Source organism: Phyllostomus hastatus, unplaced genomic scaffold (genome assembly GCF_019186645.2).
Source record: "Phyllostomus hastatus isolate PE091 unplaced genomic scaffold, TTU_PhHast_1.1 phas_contig_152, whole genome shotgun sequence".
NCBI classification, from domain to species: Eukaryota; Metazoa; Chordata; class Mammalia; order Chiroptera; family Phyllostomidae; genus Phyllostomus; species Phyllostomus hastatus.
This window is the reverse complement of record NW_025333622.1, coordinates 10,048,685-10,073,263: the sequence shown is the minus strand read 5'-3', so window position 1 is coordinate 10,073,263 and position 24,579 is coordinate 10,048,685. Positions and strand designations below refer to the sequence as shown.

At 35.7% G+C, this 24,579-nt stretch overlaps 1 protein-coding gene across 1 annotated transcript; it reads right to left on the bottom strand.

The window, feature by feature from the left end:
• Positions 1–896: 896 nt before the first annotated feature.
• On the bottom strand, positions 897–24,117 carry MRPL42 (mitochondrial ribosomal protein L42). The gene is made up of 6 exons (XM_045830575.1): positions 24,043–24,117; positions 21,968–22,130; positions 17,114–17,177; positions 15,355–15,439; positions 7,960–8,123; positions 897–1,069 (listed from the first exon to the last, which is right to left on the bottom strand). Exons 2-6 carry the CDS (start codon positions 22,035–22,037, stop codon positions 1,024–1,026), a joined length of 429 nt encoding a protein of 142 aa, XP_045686531.1. The 5' UTR covers positions 22,038–22,130; positions 24,043–24,117; the 3' UTR covers positions 897–1,023.
• Positions 24,118–24,579: the final 462 nt, after the last annotated feature.

Below are 24,579 nucleotides of genomic sequence, written 5' to 3'. Positions count from 1 at the left end.
CTAGCAGAAATAAATGTTGGCAAGGATATGGAGGAAAGGGAATCCTCAAAAACTGTTGGTGGGAATGCAGGCCATTGCAGCCGCTGTGAAAAACAACATGGAGTTTCCTCAAAAAATTAAAAATGAAACTGTTTTTTTGACCCAGGGATTCCACTTCTGGGAATATATTCTAAAAATCCCAAAACACCAATTTAAAAGAATATATGCACCCCTATGTTCATAGTAGTGTTATTCTCAACAGTGAAGATCTGGAAACAGCCCAAGTGCCCATCAATAGATGAGTGGATAAAAAAGCTGTGGTACATTTACACAATGGAATACTACATAGCAGTAAAAAAGGAGGAACTCTTATCTGTTGCTATGGCATAAATGGATCTGGAGATTATTATGCTAAGGGGAATAAGGGAGTCAGTGAAAGATAAGTACCATAAAATCTTGCTTATATGTGGAATCTGATGAACAAAATAGAAACAGAGGGAGGGATATATGGAACAGACTGACAGCTGTCAGAGGGGAAAGGGAAGGGGGAACAAGATAAAAGATGAAGGGATTAGCCAAAGTATGTGTGTATATAACTCATAGATACAGACAAACAGTGTGGTGATGGCTGGATGGAGGTGGGTAAAGTGGGGGAAATGGGGACATCTGCAATAGTATAAACAATAAAGTTTAAAAAATAAAATGTAAATAAACTCTCCAGAAGGAGAATCATGCATATTTCTATTAACCATATTTACACTACTAACAATATTTGCCTGATAATGTAAGATACTTAATCATACTAGTCACATGAAAATAAATGGTAGACTAATATCTCAAAGGGAAAATAAAGTAGGTGTCTTTAAGAATGTCAAATGCAGAACTACTTAATATACATAAAGAAATACACATTATAATAAATGACAAGACATTTTATTATTATTTTACTACGTAGCATAGTAGTGAATATACTTGATTGCATTTCCTCAAATGGCAAATGAGACACAGGAAAACATTGTTCTTTGATTACTGAAAACCTCAATATCATCTGTCTTTTGGAGGATTCAATTTCTTACGACGTCTATGATACCTTGAAAAGAAGAAAATATTTAAGATTACTTATTTTAATAAAAGTTAACTGTTTCAGATATATGTACCAAATTTCTATGTTTATTTTGCCATTTATTAATATTCAATAAAATCAAGCAAACTATATACATAAGCTGTTAAACATCTTTTATTACTTAAAAAGCCAAATTTGCCCAGAGTGAAAATTCTGGTACTTAGACATTTTGGAAAATCTTCATTGAGATCTTAAGGATAATTTCAATAAGGTAACCTGGACGACTGTTAAAAAGTAATAATTGTCTTTATAATAAAGAAATAGCACATTGTGAATATGTTCTAGTAAAGCTTTATTTCAACAATCTTTCAGATTTTGAGGAAAATTTCAATTGGTAACATGGATGATTGATCTTTAATTAAAAACCAGTAACTGTGTTTACAATAAAGAAGTAGCACATTGTGAACATGTTCTATTAAAGTTTTATTTAAAAGGGGATGTTTTCCTCTCAATGGAGGACTCAGCTGCAAAATCATGTTTTAATATATACTAGGATGAGGTTAATAATAGGTTTATGGAAAAATGTACAATGTCACCAAAAAATGGAAGAAATGAAAATTAAAACAGTAATGAAACTTACATGTTTTTGCAATTAGAAATGTTTATAAAGTCATAATGCCCAATCTAAGCACAGGTGTGGTGAAATAAGCAACATCAGACCTGACTGATTATAGCATTAATTGGCACAATACTTTTGATAAGCAGTACAGCAAGATATATCAAAAATATTTTTAAATAGTTGTAACTTTTGATTTAGTAATTCCTCTTATGGAAATCTATCCTAAAGCAATATAAAAAATGGTTAAAATTTTAATTGGGGGAAGAGAAGATACAGTATGCAAATTTAAATATACAGCATAATTAAAACCATATAAAAATAAGCAAATTAACACAACTTATGTATATATACTAAGAAAAAAAACAAATGAACTACTAACAGTATTCATTTTTTAGTAATTTCACCAAGAAGAATTCTTCTTGCCCTGGCCAGGTGGCTCAGTTGGTTGGAGCATCCCATACACCAAAAGGTTGAGTGTTCGATTCCCAGTCAGAGCACGGATCTAGCTTGCAAGTTCGAACCCCGTTGGGGCACATACAGAAGGCAACCAATCAATGTTTCTCTCTCTGTCTCTCTTCCTTCCTCTCTCTCTGTAATCAATAAGCATATCCTTGGGTGAAGATTTTTTTTTTAAAATTGTTTTTTTTTTTTTTTTGCTTCTCTGCATCACCTTCTTTTCTTTATTGATGCAAGAAAATTTCTGCAAAGTACATGTGGTTTTTGTTGATGGGTTGTCTTCAAACAATTGCTCTAAGGTCAGATTTTGGCAAGTTGATCTGAGTTAGATTCTTTTTTTAACTTTTTTGCTAATGTGGAAATACAATGTAAAGATTTCTATACCACAAATGATAAAAATACTTGTATCATATGCTCTTTAGTTGTTATGATTCAGATATCAAAAGCATTTTTCACTTATCTTAAGACTTCATACAGGCAACTTTCCTAGACATTATTTTTTCTGATGCTGATTTTCTAAAATTTTCCAAAATATAAAAATAAGTTGAAAAAGAAGTGAGTACATCTATATATACTAACATGGAACACTAAATTATAGAATAATACATAGAGTGTATCTGTGACAACACTGATGGACATAGAGGGTATTATGCTAGGTAAAATAAGTCAGACAGAGAAAGACAAATACCATATGATTTCACTTACATGTGGAATCTAGAAAACAAACAAACAAACAAGTAACAGAAACACACTCATAGACACAGAGCAAACTGATGAACGTAGGGGTGGAGGATTGGAAGCCTGGATGAAAAAGGTGAAGGGAATTAAGTACAAATTGGCAGTTACAAAATAGTCACAGGGATGTAAAGTATAACACAGGGAGTATAGTCAATGACACTGTAATAATTATGTGTAATGCCAGGTGGGTACTAGACTTATCAGGGGGAACCACTTCATAAGTAATATAAATGCTAACCACTATGTTGTACACCAGAAACTAGTATAATATTGAATGTCAACTGTAATGAAAAAGTGAAAATTAAAAAAATACATATGGAAAATCACTTATATAAACATTTCTACATGTACTTATAGTGGCATAGAGAAAATTACAGTTTTCTTATGGGTTCCAATTACATGTCAGATAATCAAGGTTTTACTAGTGCATACTATTGCACCCTGGAAGGTATACTCTCAAATGCAGCAGGGTTTTGGGAAGTCATGAACTTTCTGAAATTTATAAAATTTTGAATATGTGTTTTTTTATGGTAAATGAATTCACATATTTTATCAATTTCTTAATAAGTCTGTGGCCCTAAAAGTGCTAAGAGCTATCCTATAAAAATGTGAATCAGTTTTTACATTGCTCAACCATTTTCACTATTCAAGAATGCCTTCAAAATGCTTGAGACCCTGACAGCCCAAAGCCTGACAAAGTCAAGTTCTAAAATACCCTCAATAAATGTTAAATAGCACTTATAGATGTCTTATCATGCATGGATTTTGTTGGGAAAACTGGACAGACACATTAAAAAAATTAAATCTAGACCACCTTCTTAAACCATATACAAGAATAAACTCAAAGTGGATTAAAGACTTAAATATAAGACCTGAAACCATAAAATTCCTACAACAAAACATAGGTAATAAACTCTCTGAAATTGCCCTTAGTAATATTTTTTTCTAATGTAGCTCCTTGGATAATAAAGACAAAAGAAAAAACAAACAAAGGGGACTACATCAAACTAAAAAAAAATGTACAGCAAAGACCATCAACAAAACAAAAAGACAACCTACTGAATGGGAGAAGATATTCACCAATGTTACATCTATTAAAAGGTTAATATTCAAAACCTATAAAGAACTCACACATCTTAACACCAAAAAAACAAACAATCAAATTAAAAAATGTGCAGAGAACCAGGATAGACATTTCACCAAAGAGGACATGCAGATGGCCAATAGACATATAAAAAGATGCTCAACATCACTAATCATCAGAGAGATGTAAGTCAAAACCACAATGAGATATCACTTCACACTGTTGGAATGGCTATCATCAATAAATCAACAAACAAGTGATAGCAAGAAGGTGGAGAAAACAAAACCCCCATGTACTGTTGGATTGCAAACTGGTGCAGCCACTATGAAAAACAGTACGGAGAATCATCAAATAATTAAAAATAGAACTACCAATGGAATTGACCCAGCAATTCCATTTCTAGGCATACCTGAAGAAATTTGAAACACTAATTCAAAAATATATATGCACCTATATGTTCAATGAAATAGATATGCACCTATATGTTATTTACAAGAGCCAAGATACGAAAGCAACCCAAGTTCTCATCAATAGATGACCGATAAAAACGTAATACTTATACAGTGCAGTATTACTTGGCCATAAAAAAGAATGAAATGTTACAATTTGTGACAACATTGGATAGACCTAGAGGGTATTATGCTAAGTGAAATAAGTCAGAGAGAGGCAACTACCATATGATTTCACTTATATGTGGAATCTAAAGAAAAAAAATAAACAAATTAAAAAAACAAAAACAGATTCAGTCCCTGGCCAGGTAGCTCATTTGACTAGAGCATCATCCTAATAGGCCAAATTTGTGGATTCAATCCCCAGTCAGGGCACATACAAGAATCAACCAATGAATGCATAAGTAGAACAATGAATTGATGTTTTCCTCTCTCTCCCCACCTCCCTTCCTCCTCCTCTCTTTCTCTCTAAAAATTAGTTTAAAAATTGTTTTAAAAAGAAAAACAGAAATGGAGTTGGATACAGAGAACAAACTGATGGTTGTCAGATGGAAGAGAGGTTGGGAAACTGGGTGAAAAAGGTGAAGGGACTAAGAAGTACAAATTGGTAGTTACAAAGTAGTCACAGGGATGTAAAGTACAGCATAGGGAATATAGTCAATAACATTGTGATAACTATGTATGGTGCCAGGTGAGTACTAGACTTAGTGGGGGGATCACTTCATACATTATATACATGTCTAGCCACTGCTGTACACCTAAAACTAATATACACTATTGGGTTGGCCAAAAAGTTCATTTATTTTTTTCTATATAATGGCTCTAGTAGCACTTAGCGGTCTTTAACTTCCTTTGAAACAATTTTGTTAGATTGTACTATGACAGCTGTCACATTAGTGTGCATTTAAAAAAAAAAACCTTACTAAAACTGGAGAATTCTTTTTTAAATTTTAATTGTTATTGCAGTACAATTTTCTATCTTTTACTCCCATCCTAACCCACCCACCTATCCCTCCCCTCCTCCTTCCCATTTCCACCTGCCCCTAGTTTTTATCCATGTATCCTTTATACTTGTTCCTGTAAATCCTTCCCTTTTTCCCCTGAAATTCCCCTGAAATTCCCTCTCCTCTCCCCTCTGAGCTCTGTCAGTCTGTTCTTTATTTCAGTGTCTTTGGTTCTATTTTGCTTGTTTGTTTGTTTTGTTGTTTAGGTTCCTGTTAAAGGTGAGATCATATGGTATTTGTCTTTCACTGCCTGGCTTATTTCGCTTAGCATAATACTTTCCAGTTGCATGCATGCTGTTGCAAAGGGTAGGAGCTCCTTATTTCTTTCTGCTGCATAGAATTCCATTGTGTAAATGTACCATAGTTTTTTGATCCATTCATTTATCGATGGGCATCTAAGTTGCTTCCAGCACTTGGCTATTGTAAATTGTGCTGCTATGAACATTGGGGTGCATAGGTTCTTTTGGATTGGTGTTTTAGGGTTCTTAGGATTTAATCCTAGCAGTGGAATTGTTGGGTCAAAAGGCATATCCATTTTTAGTTTTCTGAGAAAATTCCATACTGTTTTCCATAGTGGTTGTACCAGTCTGCAGTCCCACCAACAGTGTACTAGGGTCTCCTCTTCACCACAACCTCTCCAACACTTGTTGTTTGTTGCTTTGTTTATGATGGTCATTCTGACTGTTGTAAAGTGGTATCTCATTGTGGTTTTAATTTGCATCTCTCCAATAGCTAGCGATATTGAGCATCTTTTCATGTGTTTCTGGATCCTTTGTATGTCCTCCTTGGAGAAGTGTTTGTTCAAGTCCTTTGCCCATTTTTTAATTGGGTTGCTTGTCTTCTTAGAGTGGAGTCATGTAAGTTCTTTATATATTTTGGAAATTAAACCCTTGTCTGAGGTGTCATTGGCAAATATGTTTTCCCATACAGTTGGTTCTCTTTTTATTTTAATACTGTAAAACTGGGGAATTGACTCCAACCTTTCCATATGTCACCTTATCCCAAATACAGAGCCTACTTAATCATTTTCTAATGTATAAAAGCTGGGCATGTCAGTTTGCTTCTTAAAATCTGGCAATGAAAATAAGATATAAAGTCCTCAGCACAACATAAAATCCTTCATAAGACACTTCCTAAATTCCCTCCTCGTATTTTGGGTCCTATCCAAGCTGAACTACTTGCAGATTTCTTGGTACATTCTAACACATGCTGTTCTCACTGCCTGTGGAGCCTCTTCCCCATACCCCATTAGTTACTACTAACCATCCTTCAAGGCTTAATCATTTGGCTTTTACCCTGTTTCCTCCTTGCCTATAAACAACTTCAAAATAAGGATCGTGATTCTGATTATCCAGTACTTAGTAAAGCAGCTCAATGAATGTACCCGTATTTTGCTGTGTATAATGAGCACGTTTTTGCTTAAATTTTTGAGGGAAAATAAAGATGTGCACTACACGTGGGTATAATGATTACACACCATGGCCCCATGTATAATGTGCACAAAAACATGGGTGTGCATTATACACCAGAGTGCATTATGCACAGCAAACTATGGTATATTCATTAGTCCCACAGCATGCCTACTGGTAAATGTGCCAGGCCAGGGCTTTTACCTGGGACACAGTGAATAAGAACAAAAGGTGCTCAAACAAACATAAACAATGAAAAAAAGCCACCTCACAGTTTTGATAGATGAGAGAGAGAGAAAGAGAAAGAGAAGAAAACATTAAAGCCAGAGTCAGACAGGAGTTAGAATCAATGTCATAAAATGTGAATATTTACAGAGGGGTAACTCTAAACTACTAAAGGGACTGAGAACAATATACCCTGCCCAATTACTTGCTGCATACCCTACCTTTTTTTCCTTTTGCAGTAACTTAAAATCTCTTAAAGAAATAAAGGAATGAAATCAAATTTATCAGAAAGATAAAAAACAGTATGTTAAATGACTGTATCACAGAAAGGAAATTTTTTTTAAGAATTCCTATAAAATTCACTGAAAGTTTTGTTTAAATTCCCCCATTAAAATACAGGAAAAGTACTATTTCATTTCAGGTACAGTGTATGTAGATTTAAATATACACTGTACTATATTAAGTGATCTGGTGAGAATGTAAATTGGTGTAACCACTATAGAAATCAGTATGGCAGTCCTCCAAAAAATAAAACTAGAACTACCAAATGATTGAGCAATTCTAATCCTAGGTATTTAGCCAAAGAAAACAAAAATGTTAATTCAAAAAGATATGTGCACCCCATTATTCACGGTAGCATCTGTAGCATTATCTTTATTTATAATAGCCAAAAATATGGAAATAGCCTAAGTGTCCACTGATGGATGAATGGATAAAGAAAATGTGATATGTATATATGTCAAATCATGATGTTGTATGCCTGAAACTAATATAATGTTATATGTCAATGATACTGCAATAAAATATATATATTTGGAGTAGGTGATCATATTAGGTATTAATTTCTCCATGCAGAAGTTCATTAATGCAAGATACGTTACATTTTCCTTCAGTGTATCTAGTGGAAGTTGAAGAAAAGAAAACAAAACTTACTGTCCACGAGGATACCAACGGTGCTTAGTAGTAAAGAACATTTTGCTAAGTTGTTCTATCATAGGTCCTTGCTCCAAGTGTTCTTCTTTTTCTTCTAATCTGGTTTTCAGTACTTGATCTAGTGTTTCTTCATAATTATGCACAGGATCTGGCCGAGGGATAGGCTGCAAAATAATCAGTAATGAACATCATTGAAATGTACAAATGTTAGCTAGCATTTGACTGAATTTATGATGAAACAATTACCATTCTCAAGAATTCATTACAGTACCTCAAAGTGGGTAGGTAAGTTATCTGAACAGAGTTTGAATTAGTTACATTATTCATTAAAGAATAAGAAATGCTCCTGGCTGGTGTGGCTCAGTGGACTGAGTGCCAGCCTGCAAACCAAGGGGTCACTGGTTCAATTCCCAATCAGGGCACATGCCTGGGTTGCAGGCCAGGTCCCCAATAGGGGCGTGTAGGAGGCAACCACACATTCTAGGTTCACGTCCTCGCTTTCTCCCTCCCTTCCCCTCTCTCTAAAAATAAATAAATAATATCTTTACAAAGAAAAGAGTAAGAAATATTTTTCTACTCACATCAAGTTTTGGGTTTGTTTTCTAATAATAAATGTCTTATTTAAAGTTCTGCTTCCCCCTCAATAATCAAGACATTACTTTAGTTCCTATTTCTCAAAACTATAAATTGTGCTCATTATTATTTTTTAAATTAAAAGTCTAATCTCTACTTTGAATAAAATTAAAGTGAGATACAATGATAAATCTTTCACTGACAAGGATATTTCTGGAGATATGTCTTGGGGTGGTGGCAAACACACAATATAATACAGATGATGTACAATATTTCAGAATTGTGTACCTGAAATCTATATAATTTTATTAACCAATGTCACCCATATAAATTCAATGAAAAACACAAAAGAAATGTCAGTAAAAAGAATGGGAACGGTGTGCTAAAGATTGATTTAGTAAAGATTAAAGTTTTTAGCTGGGGATAGGCAGTCTGGATAAGGTAAGTATATAATTGATTACCTTATATTGAATAAAAAGAAAATTGTGTAATAAAAAAAGAAAAGGATATTTCTCATATACAATGGAAGCAGGAAAAATTTCAGTGTGTTTATTTTAAATGACTGAAATGGCAAAAATGATGCTTTTGGTAATTTTTAGTGCATACTTATATTTAATGAGCTTATGTAAATGAAACAATAAGACCTCTTTAAAATGTAATATATAAGTACATGAAAGTGGCACAAGTATATCAGAAATGCAAAGTAACAAAAATATCAGTGAGAAGTAGAATGGGAGTCAAGTCAGACACTTGTCAGAGGGCAGAATATATTTTACAAGGGATAACAAATCCTCTGAGTAAAGGAGTGTAGTAAGAACACACAACAAACAAGTAATTTTAAGAAATGGGACTTCCAGCCAAGATAGAGACGTAGGTAAATACACTTTGTCTCCTCCCATAACCAAAAGAAGGACAACAACAAATTTAAAAAGAAAAAATAACCAGACCCACCAGAAAACTGAGCTATAGTGAAGTCCAACAACCAAGGAATTAAAGACGAAACATTCATCCAGACTGGTAGGAGGGGAGGAGAGGATGTGTGGCAAGGCAGCGGCTAGAAGACTGGGCAGGGAGGCTGCAGCAGGTGGTTCCACATTTGTGTGCAGATAAATGGGAAGGAACAACTGGAGACAGAGAGAAACCATGCAACCCAGGGTTCCAGCATGGAGAAATAAAGCCTCAAAACCTCTGGCTGTAAAAATCTGTGGGGGTTATGGCGGTGGGAGAAACTCCCAGCTTCACAGGAGAGGTTGTTGGAAAGACCCACAGGGTCCTAGAATGTACATAAACCCACCCACCCAGGAAGCAGTATCAGAAGGGACCAATTTCATTGTAGGTAGCATGGGAAGTGACTGAAAGCTGGCCCAGAGCCGAGCAAGTGGCACTGTTTACCTCTCTGACCCCTGCCCCATATACAGCACTTCATCAAAGCCAAATGGGTTGCCCTACACTGGCCAATACCTAGGGCTCCACCCCCTTACAACCTAAGGGGCACTGAGAAAAAGAAATAAAGCCCAAATGAAAGAATGGATCAAAGCTCCAAAAATAACAACTAAGCAATGAAGAGGTAGCTAATCTATCAGATGCAGAGTTCAAAACACTGGTAATCAAGATGCTCACAGAAATGGTTGAGTATGGTTATAAAATGGAGGAAAAGCAAAGGCTATGCAAAGTGAAATAAAGAAAAATATATAGGGAACCAACAGTGAAGGGGAGGAAACTGGGACTCAAATCAATGATTTGGACCAGAAGGAAGAAAGAAACATTCAACCAGAACAGAATGAAGAAACAAGAATTCAAAAAAATGAGAAGAGGCTTAGGAACCTCTGGGACAACTTTAAACATCCCAACATCCAAATCATAGGGGTGCCAGAAGGAGAATAGGAAGAGCAAGAAAGTGAAAACTTATTTCAACATATAATGAAGGAGAACTTCCCCAATCTGGCAAAGGAAATAGACTTCCAGGAAGTCCAGGAAGCTCAGAGATTCCCAAAGAGGTTGGACCCAAGAAAGCACACACTAAGACACATCAGAATTACATTATCAAAGATTAAAGATAAGGACAGAATCTTAAAAGCACCAAGAGTAAAGGAGACTTACCTACAAAGGAGTTCCCATAAGGCTATCAGTTGATTTCCCAAAAAAAAAAAAAAACCCCAAAAACCTTGCAGGCAAGAAGGGGCTGGAAAGTATTCCAGGTCATAAAAGGCAAGGACCTATATCCAAGATGACTCTATCCAGCAAAGCTATCATTTAGAATTGAAGGGCAAATAAAGTGTTTCCCAGATAAGGTCAAGTGAAAGGAGTTCATCATCACCAAGCCCTTATTATATGAAATGTTAAAGGGACTTATCTATGAAAAAGAAGATGATCAAAACTACAAACAGTAAAATGACAACAAACTGATAACTATCAACAACTGAACTTAACAAAAACAAAACCCAAAACAACTAGCACAGGAACAGATTCACAAAAATGGAGATTACATGCATGGTTATCAGTAGGCAGGGGAGAGGAGAGAATGGAAGGAAAAAGTATAGGGAATAAGAAGCATACATGGTAGGTACAAAATAGACAGGGGGAGGTTAAGAATAGTATAGAAAATGGGGAAGTCAAGGAACTTATATGTACAACCCATGGGCATGAACTAAGGGGTGGTGGGCAATGCTGGTGCAGGAGATGCAGGGTGGAGGGGAATGAAGGGGAGAAAAAAAATGGGACAACTGTAATAGAATGAATAAAATATACTAAAAAAAAAAAAAGAAAGAACTGGATCTCAAGAAACCAGATTATGAAAGCCCTTCAAAGGTAGATTTAGAAGCAACAATTTGACATAAATAGAAATAAGTAACCGCTTATGCAGTATGGGAGGGGTAAGGAGGAAGTATAATGAAGAAGAACTTGAGCTTTGGCCTCTGGGTCTATCACTTACTAGCTCTGTGACCTTGGGCAAGTTATGTAAGCTCTTCATTTCCTTTTCTATAAAATCAGAGGAGTAATATCTATCTAATAAAGGTTTGATGAGACTCAAGTGAAATAATAATATATAGTATGCTTAGCTGTCTCTTATTCTGTCAGAGTTCAATAATGGTAGGTAGCTATTAATATTTCTTTTATGTCCTCAAACAGAAAAAAAGAGATAAAATTAAAGAAAAATTGTTCCATAGACACTTAAAATTATATTAAAATATTATCTCTTATTTGCATCATACTCTTTGGGGTGCTAAGAAATATGGAATTGGAACCTATATTTTCTATTTTGGGTCACTAAATTTGTTGCTTAAGATCAAATGTTTTAAATATTATCAAAAAGTTAAGTTATTTTTGAGTGTCAATGAATATTCATGGTCTAGGGTTCTATTCCCAAGTAGGCTCAGTTCTAATACGTTACAAATTCTCTCTGCTTTGTGTGATCAAAAATAGGTTCCTTCCCCACCCTCCCCAGGCATACATATAAAAGATATTAGAATTCTAGATTCTCTGAAGTCTATACCAGGAGCCACCGGAAGACTCAGAACTGATTATTAGGTACTACTTGATCTCCTTGATCAACTTCAAAGAAAGAACACATGAATGTTTCATTTAAAAGGAAAAACTAAAATAAAACTGAATCTCAACTTCATAGAACATTCATAACTATCATTCTGAATTTCTAGGTTTTCTTGAGTTCAAAAAACTTGACACTCAAAATTTTTCACTAAATAAACCACCAAAAAGAACTGCCTAGCACTTTATAATTTTACTTTATTTTTCCAATCATTTTAATTATTACTTTTTGCCTCTGGTAGAATACCTTTATTTTCCTAAACTAGAAATCCTAAATTTGGAAAACATTTTGAGAATATTAGTGCTTTTAATAAAACATACACCAGCCAGAAGCAGAAAAGAGGCTCTTTTTACCTGGATCTATAGAAGATAATCAACATGCTTTAGATTCAAATATAAATGACTAGAAAACCAAAGATGCAAATCATCTTAACTTTATTAAAGCCAGCCTTAGTTAGTACTTCTACATATGGCCAGATTATTTGTACACTCTATGCTTTCCAGGCCCTAGAGAGTCAAAGGGTCCACTAGAGCTGTAGCCCTGCTTCCTAGAGAAAGGAGGAAAATCAAGTCTAAATTTCAAGTCAGGTTTGAGGATATTTGTTTGATGTTATATACTATCATCATGGGATTTGTAAATCTGGATTCAGAAAGAACATGCTGTATTCTAATAATAACATGTTTTCACAAATGGTTCTTATTGGCAGCCCAATCTACAATTTATTAGTTGAGAAACAAACAAAAAAAAGCCATGCCTACCAATGTGAATGTTTCCTACCGCTAAAACAGAAAACAGTAGACAGTATAGTTTAATGATGTGCTTATCCTCACCTAAGCATGGTGAGAGAGAAATAAACTTATTCATTTAAACAACAAATATTCATTGTGAGCCTACTGTGATTCCAGGTGCTGACCATATAGCAGGGAACAAAACAGATAAGGCCCTGTCCTCATGGAGCTTAGGTTTCAGTGGTGGGAGATAGACAAAAAAATAAGAAAATATCCAGTGTGTCAGCAATGATAAATGCTATCGAAAAAAGTAGAACAAAGGACAATAGAGAGCCCACAGGTAAGGGTACTACTACTTTAAATGCAGTAGTCAATGAAGGCCTCACTAGGTAAGGAATAAGAAGATCTAAAGGAAAGGAAATATGAGGATTTCTGCGGTAAAAGCATTACAGGCAGTGGAAGCAGAAAATACAAAGGCCCTGAGGCAGGAACTTGCCTAAATGTACTTGTAGAACAGTAGGGATGCCAGAGTACCAGCAAAGGAGTGATGACATGTAAACTGATTAAGAGGGATCTTCCAGACTAGAGAGAAGAATACTTATCGATGTGGGAGAGCAGACAACTGTTACAACAAAGGGAGTACAACAAAAAAAAGAGAAAGCAGAGAGTTAGGCATATATGCAAGAGATTATAATGATGGATCACGGAATCTATGCTGGGTAAGGAGAGAAGTCAGAATGTGTGAGATACATGAGGAACTGTAAGAAGGTGGTTCAATCCACTGATAATGGTCTCAGTGAAGGATAAATAATTTTTGGAGCTGAAACACTAGGGGCAGTTGGTAGTAAGCTAGTAGAAATCTTAAAAGCAAGATCAGGAGACTGGTGAACCAGTTATTTGTGATTAGACTATCTCTAGGGTACAACCATGGGAGTAGAGGCTGAGGTAGGGAGAAAAGAGCAAGTGAGAGGCCAGGGTATTTAGACAGCTTATCTACCTGGATACTGAAATAACAAAGAATTAGGACAGAAACAGTGTTGGAAAGTGTGAAAGTACATCTAAAATCTTCAAGGAAGGATGGAGGGAGAGGAAAAGAAAACTGCAGGTTAGTAGATAACAGCCACACCAAAAGGTAATAGATGGTATAGTTTGATGACATAAATGACAAAGCTAGAAATTGTTAGGTAGAAGGAAAAATAGTCTGGATATGACAATGAGGAGCTACAGAGACACTTACCTCACCTCTTGGCCCAGTAAAAAAAAAAAAGATATAGGAAAGAAAACGGCAACTACTTAAGAACGCTGGGGAAGCACTGGCCCTAGGGTACAGCCAGGTTTCTGTTAAGTCAGAAGATGAAGGCAACATTCTGGAAAAAGTTAAGTTTATGAGGGATTTTGTTGATGACAGTAAGTTCTAAAAGTACTGTGGAAAAGTTTTGAGAGTTGGGAGGGATAGGAGAAGGGTCAGATTCAGGGATGTAAAGAGCCATATATTAATGAGAATCTGGATGCTGAGAAATAACGTCATAGTCTTGGGCTTCTTAGCATTACTACTAAAATAGGGAAAAGCACTTAACCAGAAATATACCACAAAATAAAAAGGGAAGAAGCCACAAAATAGTATGAGTTGGAAGGTTTACAGGCCAAAAGTCACTGACTTAGGCCTGTTTTCTGCACATTGCCCAAAGAAATGAAACGAAAGAGGTACTGAATTATTACTAGGATATGTGGCTAGAATACAAAGCAGGCAGACAAAATGGTGAGGTTAAAAAATGAATAAAAACTAGCAAAATAATCAATTCTGTCAAATCAACCAGTATTCTGGCCCTAATGGTAATCTTTAAAAATAGGTACTACTAGATGCATCATGTGATGATTTGAATTATTTAATTATTTTCTCCTCAAAAAGCAAATCAAACATTACCAAATATAGTAGAAGAAGGCTTAGAGAAAGAGAAGAAACTCTTTCAAATATAAAATAATAAAGACTTGGGCCAAGGACAAATTGTATTAAAAATAAAGCAAAACCTCTTCTATCTAGTACTTTGCTTTTAAAGAAATATGAAAACAATTAAACTAAGCCACTTAAAACATATGCCCATGTTGGCCAATTAGAAAAAACTAACAAATAAAAATTTAGCAAACAGTAAAAGAATTATTATACCCAATACAATATAGAAGTTAGGAAAGAGCACTCTAAAATACAAGTTTTTCATAATTTACTAGATTATAATATAGAGTAGCATGGGACAGTGTATTTATATTAAATGTATTTGATCACTTCAAAAATCCACCAAATTTTAGATCAGAAAACTGATGCCATAATTATGTTTTAATAATTCAGTTTTTGTGCTGAAAAAAACCTTTAAAGACAAAAGATGAAACAGAAGTGAGAAAAATCAAAACAGTACAATAAAAAAGCCAAAAGGTTTAAACCAAATTTTTAAAAAATCAAATAAAAGGAAATCTGTCTTTTTAGATACAATAAGGAAGTGTGACTATTTCTAATAGCAACTTAAGAATTATAAGAGATTTCCTCATACATACTTTTGTGTGTTCATATGGAATGTCCACAGAAGGATGGTAGCAAACTATTGTCCTGCCATCAGATGTCAAAGCAAGCTCTACTTTGCTAAAAAAAAAAAAAAAAAGTTTCAGAAATAGAGTTATCCTGTATTCAAGGCAGAATAATTATTCTTAGAGCTAAAATTAATTAATCATGAATCCCTGAAGAATAGGTGCCATGTCAGTGGACTGGCAAACCTGATACCCATACCATACAGAACTCAGGCCATCCCACAAAATATGTCAGCTTAACAACCATGACAAACCCTTAATGCATTACCCACTATCATACGTAAATTATTCTTGAAATGATTGGTTTTTAGACTACCCAGATCTTTGGAAGAGACTTTCATATTTATTTGTCACTATTATTAGAACTTCTTTTTCTTATTTTCTTATCTAAAAACTGCCTTCAAAAATTGTAAGAAGGACATTACTTGGCTGAATTATTAAAGTTGAAAATCAACAAAGTATTAGTCTTCCAGGTAAAGGATCACCTGACTTTCTAATCATAAAGGCTGTAGCTAAACACTTTGTCTAGATCAGGATTTTTCAAAGTGCCTTTGGCAAAAGAGTACAACAGTAAAAGGTTCCCATAAAAAGGGTTCCATGGTCATATAAATTTGGAAACTACTGAATATTATCTCTTCCTTCCATTAATAGCCCTCAAAAGAACACATTTTGAGCAATATTCCTCTAAACACTTCCAGGAATGCTCTGAACTGGATCTCATTCTTTCAAGTATCAACTAACCAAGCCTCTTTTTTTTTTTTAAAGACTCTAGCAATTAATATTGTACTTAGATCCATATACAATCTAAGGAGCACAACTTTCAGCTTTTATTAAACATCTGTGTTCTCTACATGTCTATAAATTTGAGTTCCTAGGTTTTCAACACCAACCAGATTTGAGCCAGACCAGCAAGGATACTATAGTGTTTTTTAGCTAACACAGGATAAGGTGGTTTCACCATGATTTTAAGATGAAATATCATAAAATGACTACAATGAACATTTAATCTATCAAATAATTTTTGATGAAGGATGGAGTTTTAGATAATGCCCCCATAAGACTCATTCTTTTCAGGTTCAAAAAGTATTACCTATTACCTTGTATAATTTCATCATTATGTTAACACTTACTAAATATACAGTTAAAACTCAAATTAAAACTAAATAGTGTCAAGAGGGAAGAAAATATATTTTTACTAAAATTTGTGATAAAACCACAGCTTAAGGAAATACGTTGCAATTTCTGCACATCAGACTCTGCTAATAGAGACAAAAGACATCTTATTCCTATGCTATTCCTAGTTCTTAGCATAGTGACTAGAATTGAGTAAGTACCAAATAAACTGTGGTTGAATTAAATGTTTGTGATTTAGGATTCTTTATTGTGAAACAAAAGACAAGATAAATAACTGCATAAGTAATAGATATGAACCCTAAAAGAAAATTATAAAAATTAAGATTTTCAAGAAGCTAAAAAATCTTCAAGGAATAAAAGAGCATTTCTAACATGCGTGTCTAATAACAAATTAAGTATTCACTGAAATATAATAATAATTTTTATTTAAAACATTTATAAGCCTTGATACTGGGTAAATAAGGTCACTGAAATCATTTTTAAAAACAAAATTAAAGACAGAATAATTAAAAAGCAGAAAATACCCAGACAAGAAATAAAAGTAAATCATTTCAGATACAGCTGTTATTTTTTTCAACTGAATTTTAATACATACCAATTATAGTCATCTGGAAGAGGAGAATACGTGGACTTATGACAAACACAAAATAAAGCTCCATCTGCAAAACCCCCCCCAAAATAAAGTGAATTTAGTTAATTTGAGCATATGTTCTCACATAAATGTAAAGCTAGTTTCACTTATTCAACCAGTATTTACTGTTTACTATGAAACAGGGATATACTAATGGCCAGGGATTCAACAAGATCAAGTCCGTGCCCTCGGAAAGGGTACAAGTGTGATGAGAGACAGACAAGTGAACAAACAATCCCAATACAAAAGATAAGCCCTGTCAGAATGGGTAAGTATTGGGAAAGAGAAGGGAACACAGAAAAGTTACAAACCACAACAGTGTAGGTTCACGAATGCCTTTCCAGTCGAGAGGACGTCTAAGGTACTCTGAAGGATGAGGGAATAAGTAGGAGTTAGGGTGAGTATAATGTTCCTTGCAGAGGGAGTAGTAACAAGTGCCAAGGACCAGAGGTAAAAAAGAGTATGAAATATTTGGGAATTCTGAAAATTTTCAGGTGACTGGAGTGAACAGTTCATAAAGCGAGGGGCAGGGGAGGTAAGTGATGAAATACAAAACAAATTATTTCAAATTATTTTTCCTTAATCAAAATGCTCATATTTAAAAGTACATTTTTCTTTTTTTAGAATACCTACAAATTCAAGAGCCATAGTTATCTTTTTAAAAGTCTGTGAAAGGTTCTCCTGCATTCGGAGAAAGAGTGTTCTTCAAATATAAAGAAAAAAATGTGAATGTAGCTCAGTATAGTTAAAAGCAAGTTCTGAAAATAACTTGGCTAAAGTCAAGGAGCAACTTCTCTCAACTGAGCCTCTTGCTCCTCAGTATGAAACACAAGCCTCACTCTGTTCAAATATCACTCATCCTTCAAAGTCAATGCCACTCTTCCATAAAATCCTTTTCCCCTCCCCACCCCATAAGCCCAAGTACAGAGGGCAGGGTTGTCTACTTTACATGTCCCACGACCAACATTTCCAATGACACTGCTATGCCTTCTTTGCAGTATTTTCTGCATCAGTTATTGATATGCATCAAATATGTGTAAAAAGATGTCATCTTTGTATACCTATTCTTTCCCCAAGGACTGCATATACTTATGGGTCTAAATATAAATCCTTACCCCCGCCCTGGCTGGTGTGGCTCAGTGGATTGAGCACTGGCCTGTGTACCATACCATGGCCGGTTCAATCCCCAGTCAGGAGGGCACATGCCTAGGTTGCGGGCCAGGTCCCCAGTAGGGGGCATGAGAGAGGCAACCAGACATTGATGTTTCTCTCCCTCTTTCACCCTCCCTTCCCCTCTCTAAAAATAAAATCTTTTAAATTCTTACACTAAAGCATAAAAAGTACCTTAACAAAATTCACTATTATCACAAAAGACTGTTCAGCAAAATGTCAAACCCAAGATTCTACTGATATAAAAAAATACAAAGAATTAGAAATTTAACCTCATCTCTCAAAAGATTCATTGATTTTCAATTGTGCTAATACAGAAGTATTCAATAAGACAAATCAGAGAATAAAGTAAAAACTATTTAAGCATTTTATTTTCTTGTTTTACACTGTTGATGCTTTTCCTAATTATGCCAGGATGAACACGAAGAGAAGTTTTACTCTGAATACAAACCAGCTAGGTGATGTGCGTGTTCACTGAAAGAAACAGGGGTGGGTAACAGAGGCAGGACAGACAGAACCGTGTTCTTCAACAGGCACAAAGGAAAACTCAAAACAGTGTTTCAGTTCAACAAGGAACTGCACAATTTCTACTCTGCACTTAAACAGACATTTGTTTAAACCCTTGTGACATGTATCACATTCTACCTCATATTCCAGGTTTTTCTATTTCCTACCTGTTTCACCTGCAAATCTACTGTATTTTTTGGACCATAAGACGCACCTAGGTTTTCGAGGAGGGAAATAGGAAAAAAATTTTTGCAGCAAAAAATGTGGTAAAATATTTAATAACATAAATAACACAGTATTTCACCAATGTAAATGTAAACAGAACTCAACAGCAGCATTAACAACCATTATTCCTCCCAAATTAGGGCGGCGGGGGGGAGGGGGGGGGGTTCATCTTATAGTCTGAAAAATACAGGTAAGTGAGTTCCTTAAGGCCAGCAACCACATGTTCATTACTGTGTCCCCTACAGTGGTACTAATAAAAAAGTTATCATCAAACTGCCTCTAAAGTGTTAACTTCTGTATAATACCTAAAAAATTCAAATGACATTTTATCAAGAGAAGAATTCTAGTCATGGCTAGGATCTCAGAGGTTCTAAATATATAATTAGAACTGATGCCAAAGTCAACATCAATAAACCCCAAGCAACTAAATGTGGCAAAAAAAAATTCCAATGAGAATCAGCTCTGTAACTTAGGGGCTACTGTTACATATACAGGTTGAATTGCATTTTGATAAGATATATAAAAGCTGATAGCTCCACTTTTTTACAAATTTTCAATACTTTAAGTTATTATAGGAATGGCGGTACAGCAGAAAGCATACTGGATAAAGTAAAATGGGGAGACCTAGGTTTTGATCACAGTTCTCAGTTACCTCATAAACAACCTTGGGCGAGCTTCTGAGGGCCAGAGAACTCAAGTGCCTAAGTTTTCAGAAACATAACAACACATGGCATAAAATATTTTAAAACTGTAAAATATTCCACATTCCACACTGACTGTATATTTTTGGAAGGTTTTGGGAGTTCCTTCTAAAACATAGGGAGGTCTTTTTATTTTTGTTTATTGAATTTTCTCTCCCTTAATCATGGTTTTGCTTTGCCTTAATCTTAATGTCCTTTCTTTTAGTATAAAATATCAATAATAATAGTAATAATACTTTACCTTCAATGATAATAATAGAAATTGTGCAGACTAAGGGGCTTCAGGATGCAAGAAATTAGGTAGTCACTGAGTACTAGGATGGCTAAGTGATAATGGAATAATTTCCTGGGGGCAATTTAAATTAATTTTTAGCTAACTAGATATTTGACAACTCCAATCCATTCAGATCACTCCAACATTTATTTATCACTTACCATGTATGAGGAGCACTGAGGGAACCAAAACAAATTAGACACTGTACAAATTTACAATCTATTGGGTAGAGTATACATAGACAATTTCCATTATCCAAGGGCAGATTAACCTGAGTGAGGACTGATTGCTGTTTCAGGACATGGACTAGGTAAAAACTGATTAGGTCTGATTTCCATTAGCCTTGACGCTGGGTTCCTGTCAGGGCAAAGGGGAGGCTAGGCCGTAGGGGGGTCTCACTCACAATTCTGAACAAAAATTCTCCCAGGTAATCAAGGACAGACCATTGTTTTGGCTCTGATATCTACATCTAAAGTCTCTCAGCAATCTGCTCTTTTACTTAATTATACTTTTACATACACACACACATATATTTTTTTTAACCCTCACCCAAGGATATATTTATTGACTTCAGAGAGAGAGAGAAAAATCTATAGGTTGCCTTCCACATGTGCCCTGAACAGGGAAAGAACCCACAACCTAGGTATGTGCCCTGACTGGGGATCAAACCCAGAACCTTCTCTTGTACAGGATGAAACTCCAACCAGCTGAACCACCCAGCCAAGGCACTTTTACTTATACTTTTAATCCTACTCTTCAAACTACTCTTTTCTCCTTAATTCAATAAACAAACATTTAATTGCAAATGACAGTAAATAGGAAACATGAAGGAAAAGATTGAGGTGAAGCAAACGTGTAAAAAAGTTAGCCAATGTAACTAAACATGCAAAGCAAACCTATTGGGGCACTCTATATCTGCTTTAGAAATGGGAGAATAGCATTCACACAGTAGAAAAAGAAAGTGAAAGTAAGGTTGGCTGGGAAATAAGATTTTAATCATCTATTTACTTATATGGGTTGATATAAGGGTTAACTATAACTTATATGGGTTAACTATCAAACATGTATTAATAGACTTTGAAGAAAAGGCTACATACATTACTTCAGAAAAGGTAGATCGAACCCTGACTGAGGTGGCTCAGCTGACTGGGCATCATCCCACAAGGTAAAAGGTCTCAAGTTCCATTCCTAGTTAGGGCACATGCCTGGATTGTGGGTTCAGTCTCCAGGTCCCAGCGGTAGGAGAGGCAACTGACTGATGTTTCTTTCCATCCCTTTCTCCCTCTCTTTCCCTGTCTCTAAAAATAAATAAATCTTAAAAAAAGAAAGGAAAGGTGGGTAAAAGTTAAATTTTATTTTTAATGGCTAAATATATAGATAAAAACATGGAGAGAATACACCACAATGTTAACAATGATGATCTCTGTAAGATGGAATTGTAATTTTGCCCTTTATTTGCAGATGTTAAGTACTACTAAAAAAGTAATACATGAAAATACAGTAACTATGATTCAAACCAGAGAAAATTCCTCTTTATCAATCCCTTTCTCACCATCTGTTAAAATCCCACTTGTGGTCTACACAGATAACTGATTTGGCCCATACTTTTCCTCTGCACCTATATATATAAACACACACACATGTAATAGATCATCTTTTAAATGTACAAATGTGAATCACATAATAGATACTGTTCTGTGACAAACTTTTCTCCCCTTCTATTTGGCAATGCACACAGTAAAGATATACCATAATTTACCCATTTTCCTTTTGATAGGCATTTAGCCTTTCTTTCTTTTTCCTTCTCCCTTTTTCCATTATTATAAACACTCCTGATAAAGCATACACAGTAAGTAAATGTTTTAAATTTTCTATAATGAATACGTTTCTACAATATTTGAAAAAGTTTTAAACTTTTTAAATATTAAAAAACTCACTTACTTTGAAATGGAAATAAACGTTTCAAGATAGTTCTGTTTGATATCGCCCATTTCACTGCTGCTACTGCCATGGTGAATCAAGATGCTTAGCAGGTGGTATGGAAAAAGACGATTTGAAGAGAAAAATCTTTTAGAATTTGCTTCTAGGCATACCTATTTTCATCCTAAGCAAGAGATAAAAAAAAAAGAAATTACTACTACCAATGCTAAATCAAAGTGACACGATATACTGACTGCTACAGGAACAAGACAGGAATCATTACCTAGAACCAGCCACCTAAAGCGCAACTTTTAAACGACTCTCCATTCCATGTGGTATAAGAAAAGAGCAACATGCCCTGGCTGGTGTGGCTCAGTGGACTGAGTGCCAGCCTGAGAACCAAAAGGTCCCGGGTTTGACTCCCAGTCAGGGCACATGCCTGGGTTGCAGGCCGGGTCCCCAGTTGGGAGCACACTAAAGGCAACCACACATAGATGTTTCTCTCCCTCCTTCCATCCCTTCCCCCTCTCTATAAATAAAGAGATAGATAGATAGATAGATAAAATCTTAAAAAATAAAAGCAAGCGACATTATCAAAACGTAAGATCAGAAACTCCAGAACTATGTCCTTTACAATTTCTCTTAAATGCAAATTTCTAGTGTAGTTCTTACCACTTAATGACTGCCCAATAAGTGTGATTACCCACAGAATCAGTCACTCACACATGCTACACAGAGCATCCCCCTTCATAATGCTAATGTGTCTGTGTACAACCTCCCAGGTACCACAACAAGATCTTATTACATCTCTTAAAGTAGTATTGTTTCTGATTAAATGAAATATTAAATAAGGCTTATCCTTGGCTTATTAAATACTGATTTAGAGAAATACATATTAACATTTCAAAGTGTCAAATATAATTTCCCCACATTATACACTGGCTGGGGCAAAAGCAGGTTTACAGTAGTGAATACACAAAACAGTTTGTTCTTGTATTATTATTTATTATTGTATTATTGTCCATATAAACTGTAAACATAGTTTTGTCCCATCTTGTATGCATAAGGTTTTTAATTTTCCAAGGTGCTTTCTTTACCATTTCATTTTACTCTCATATTGATGTGCGGTTATCTTTATTTTGATTCATGAAGAAACTAAGTACAAAGTTTAAGAGTCAGTCACAAACTAGGAAAAATTTGGCAAGTCATTAACTAGATGACACTCAGTTTCTTCCGTGGTAAACACGGAAACAACCACAACCTCCATGGCTGTTGTGAATAAAAGGATATAAGCATTGTTACATCTCTTGTTTTTAACCGGCCTCCATGACTATTTCTTCCCTTCCCCCATACTGATAACATGAAATCAGCATGAGTCTTGTTTGCGAAACTTTGCAGGCTGTTTCTCTGCACTGTCAGTACATTAGCACTGCTATCCCTGATTTCATAGCATGCTTTTTACAGTTTGCAACCCACTTTCCTATGCATTATGTGCTCTTTCACAAATCTGTGAAGTAGGCATCTTCATTTTAGACACTCAGCGGTTCAGAGAGATCGATACACTGCGTGTATAATAGGTGGCCAGGGTGGTACACAGACCCTAGTCTTCTGAGCATGAACCAAGAAACAAAACTTTTGATGGCAGGGAGCATTAGGTCCCCTCTGCCCGAGGCCCAGAGGAAAGCACACCCACAAGTGGATCAGACTGTTCACCCCAGGGAGAATAATTCAAAGGGTAAATCACTAGGCCCAGAATTCAACCTCGAAGCAAAAACTGCAGAGCCTCGAAGGGCTCTAAATTTCAGGAGCAGGCTACCAAAAGCACGGGGACTAACACCCGAGGGCAGTTCCGAAAGACGTGGACCTGGGAGGGATCCCCAAGCGACTGGCAGCGGTACAAGGGGAGTGTTACCACGAGAAACGCGCTGCCACATGCCGGCTCTTCAGCAGGGCGGACCGAGTCTGGTGACGCCAGAGGCTTTATGCTGCCGCAAATGACAAGTAGGAGACCTCGACAACTGCGGATAAACTTTCTAGGCCTGTCCAGCTTAGCTTCTATCGACTACTTGACTGGAGGAAGAAAGGACGACGGTTACCTTGACAGCTGCTCACCACGACCCAGCCATCTTGCCTCAATCCGGGTCTTAGGAGCTACAACTTTACGCGACTTCCTGACCTGCTGGGCACTCTGGGAAATGTAGTCATGTGGGAAAGAGCATCTTGCCACGGGAGGGCGGGGATTCACTTACCTTGCTTCCACTTTTAGTTGCAGCCGTTTAACCTGCGTGTGTGCTCGTGTCATACAAAAACAAAAATCACTGTCCCCCGCACATATCCTTAGAAAATAATAAGCGATATTTTTTTAAAGTTTATGTTAATATCTGGAGGACCTCGAGATAGCTTTTTGGTGGATGAGTTAACCTTTCCTAGAGGAAGAGGAATTATTTCATAGAAATAATTCCCCAGCACTGAAAAGGGCTGGGGTTGGAAATGAAGTTTAAAATAGGGAAGTTGGGAGAGCCTCGAATCCGAACACTGCACTGCGTTGTGAGAATTGGGCATGCTATTCATTGTGGGAGGAAGAAACTGTGCAGTATCCTGGACTTTGCCTTTTATCTTGCAGGGAGAAAATG

Excerpts from the sequence above, each read along its gene's own strand:
- MRPL42 (XM_045830575.1), bottom strand. The coding sequence starts at position 22,037 with ATGGCAGTAGCAGCAGTGAAATGGGCGATATCAAACAGAACTATCTTG. Across the intron at positions 8,124-15,354 it reads TTCCATATGAACACACAAAA|CCTATCCCTCGGCCAGATCC; the intron begins GTATGTATGAGG and ends ATTATTTTGCAG. Across the intron at positions 1,070-7,959 it reads CGTTGGTATCCTCGTGGACA|GTATCATAGACGTCGTAAGA; the intron begins GTAAGTTTTGTT and ends CTTCTTTTCAAG.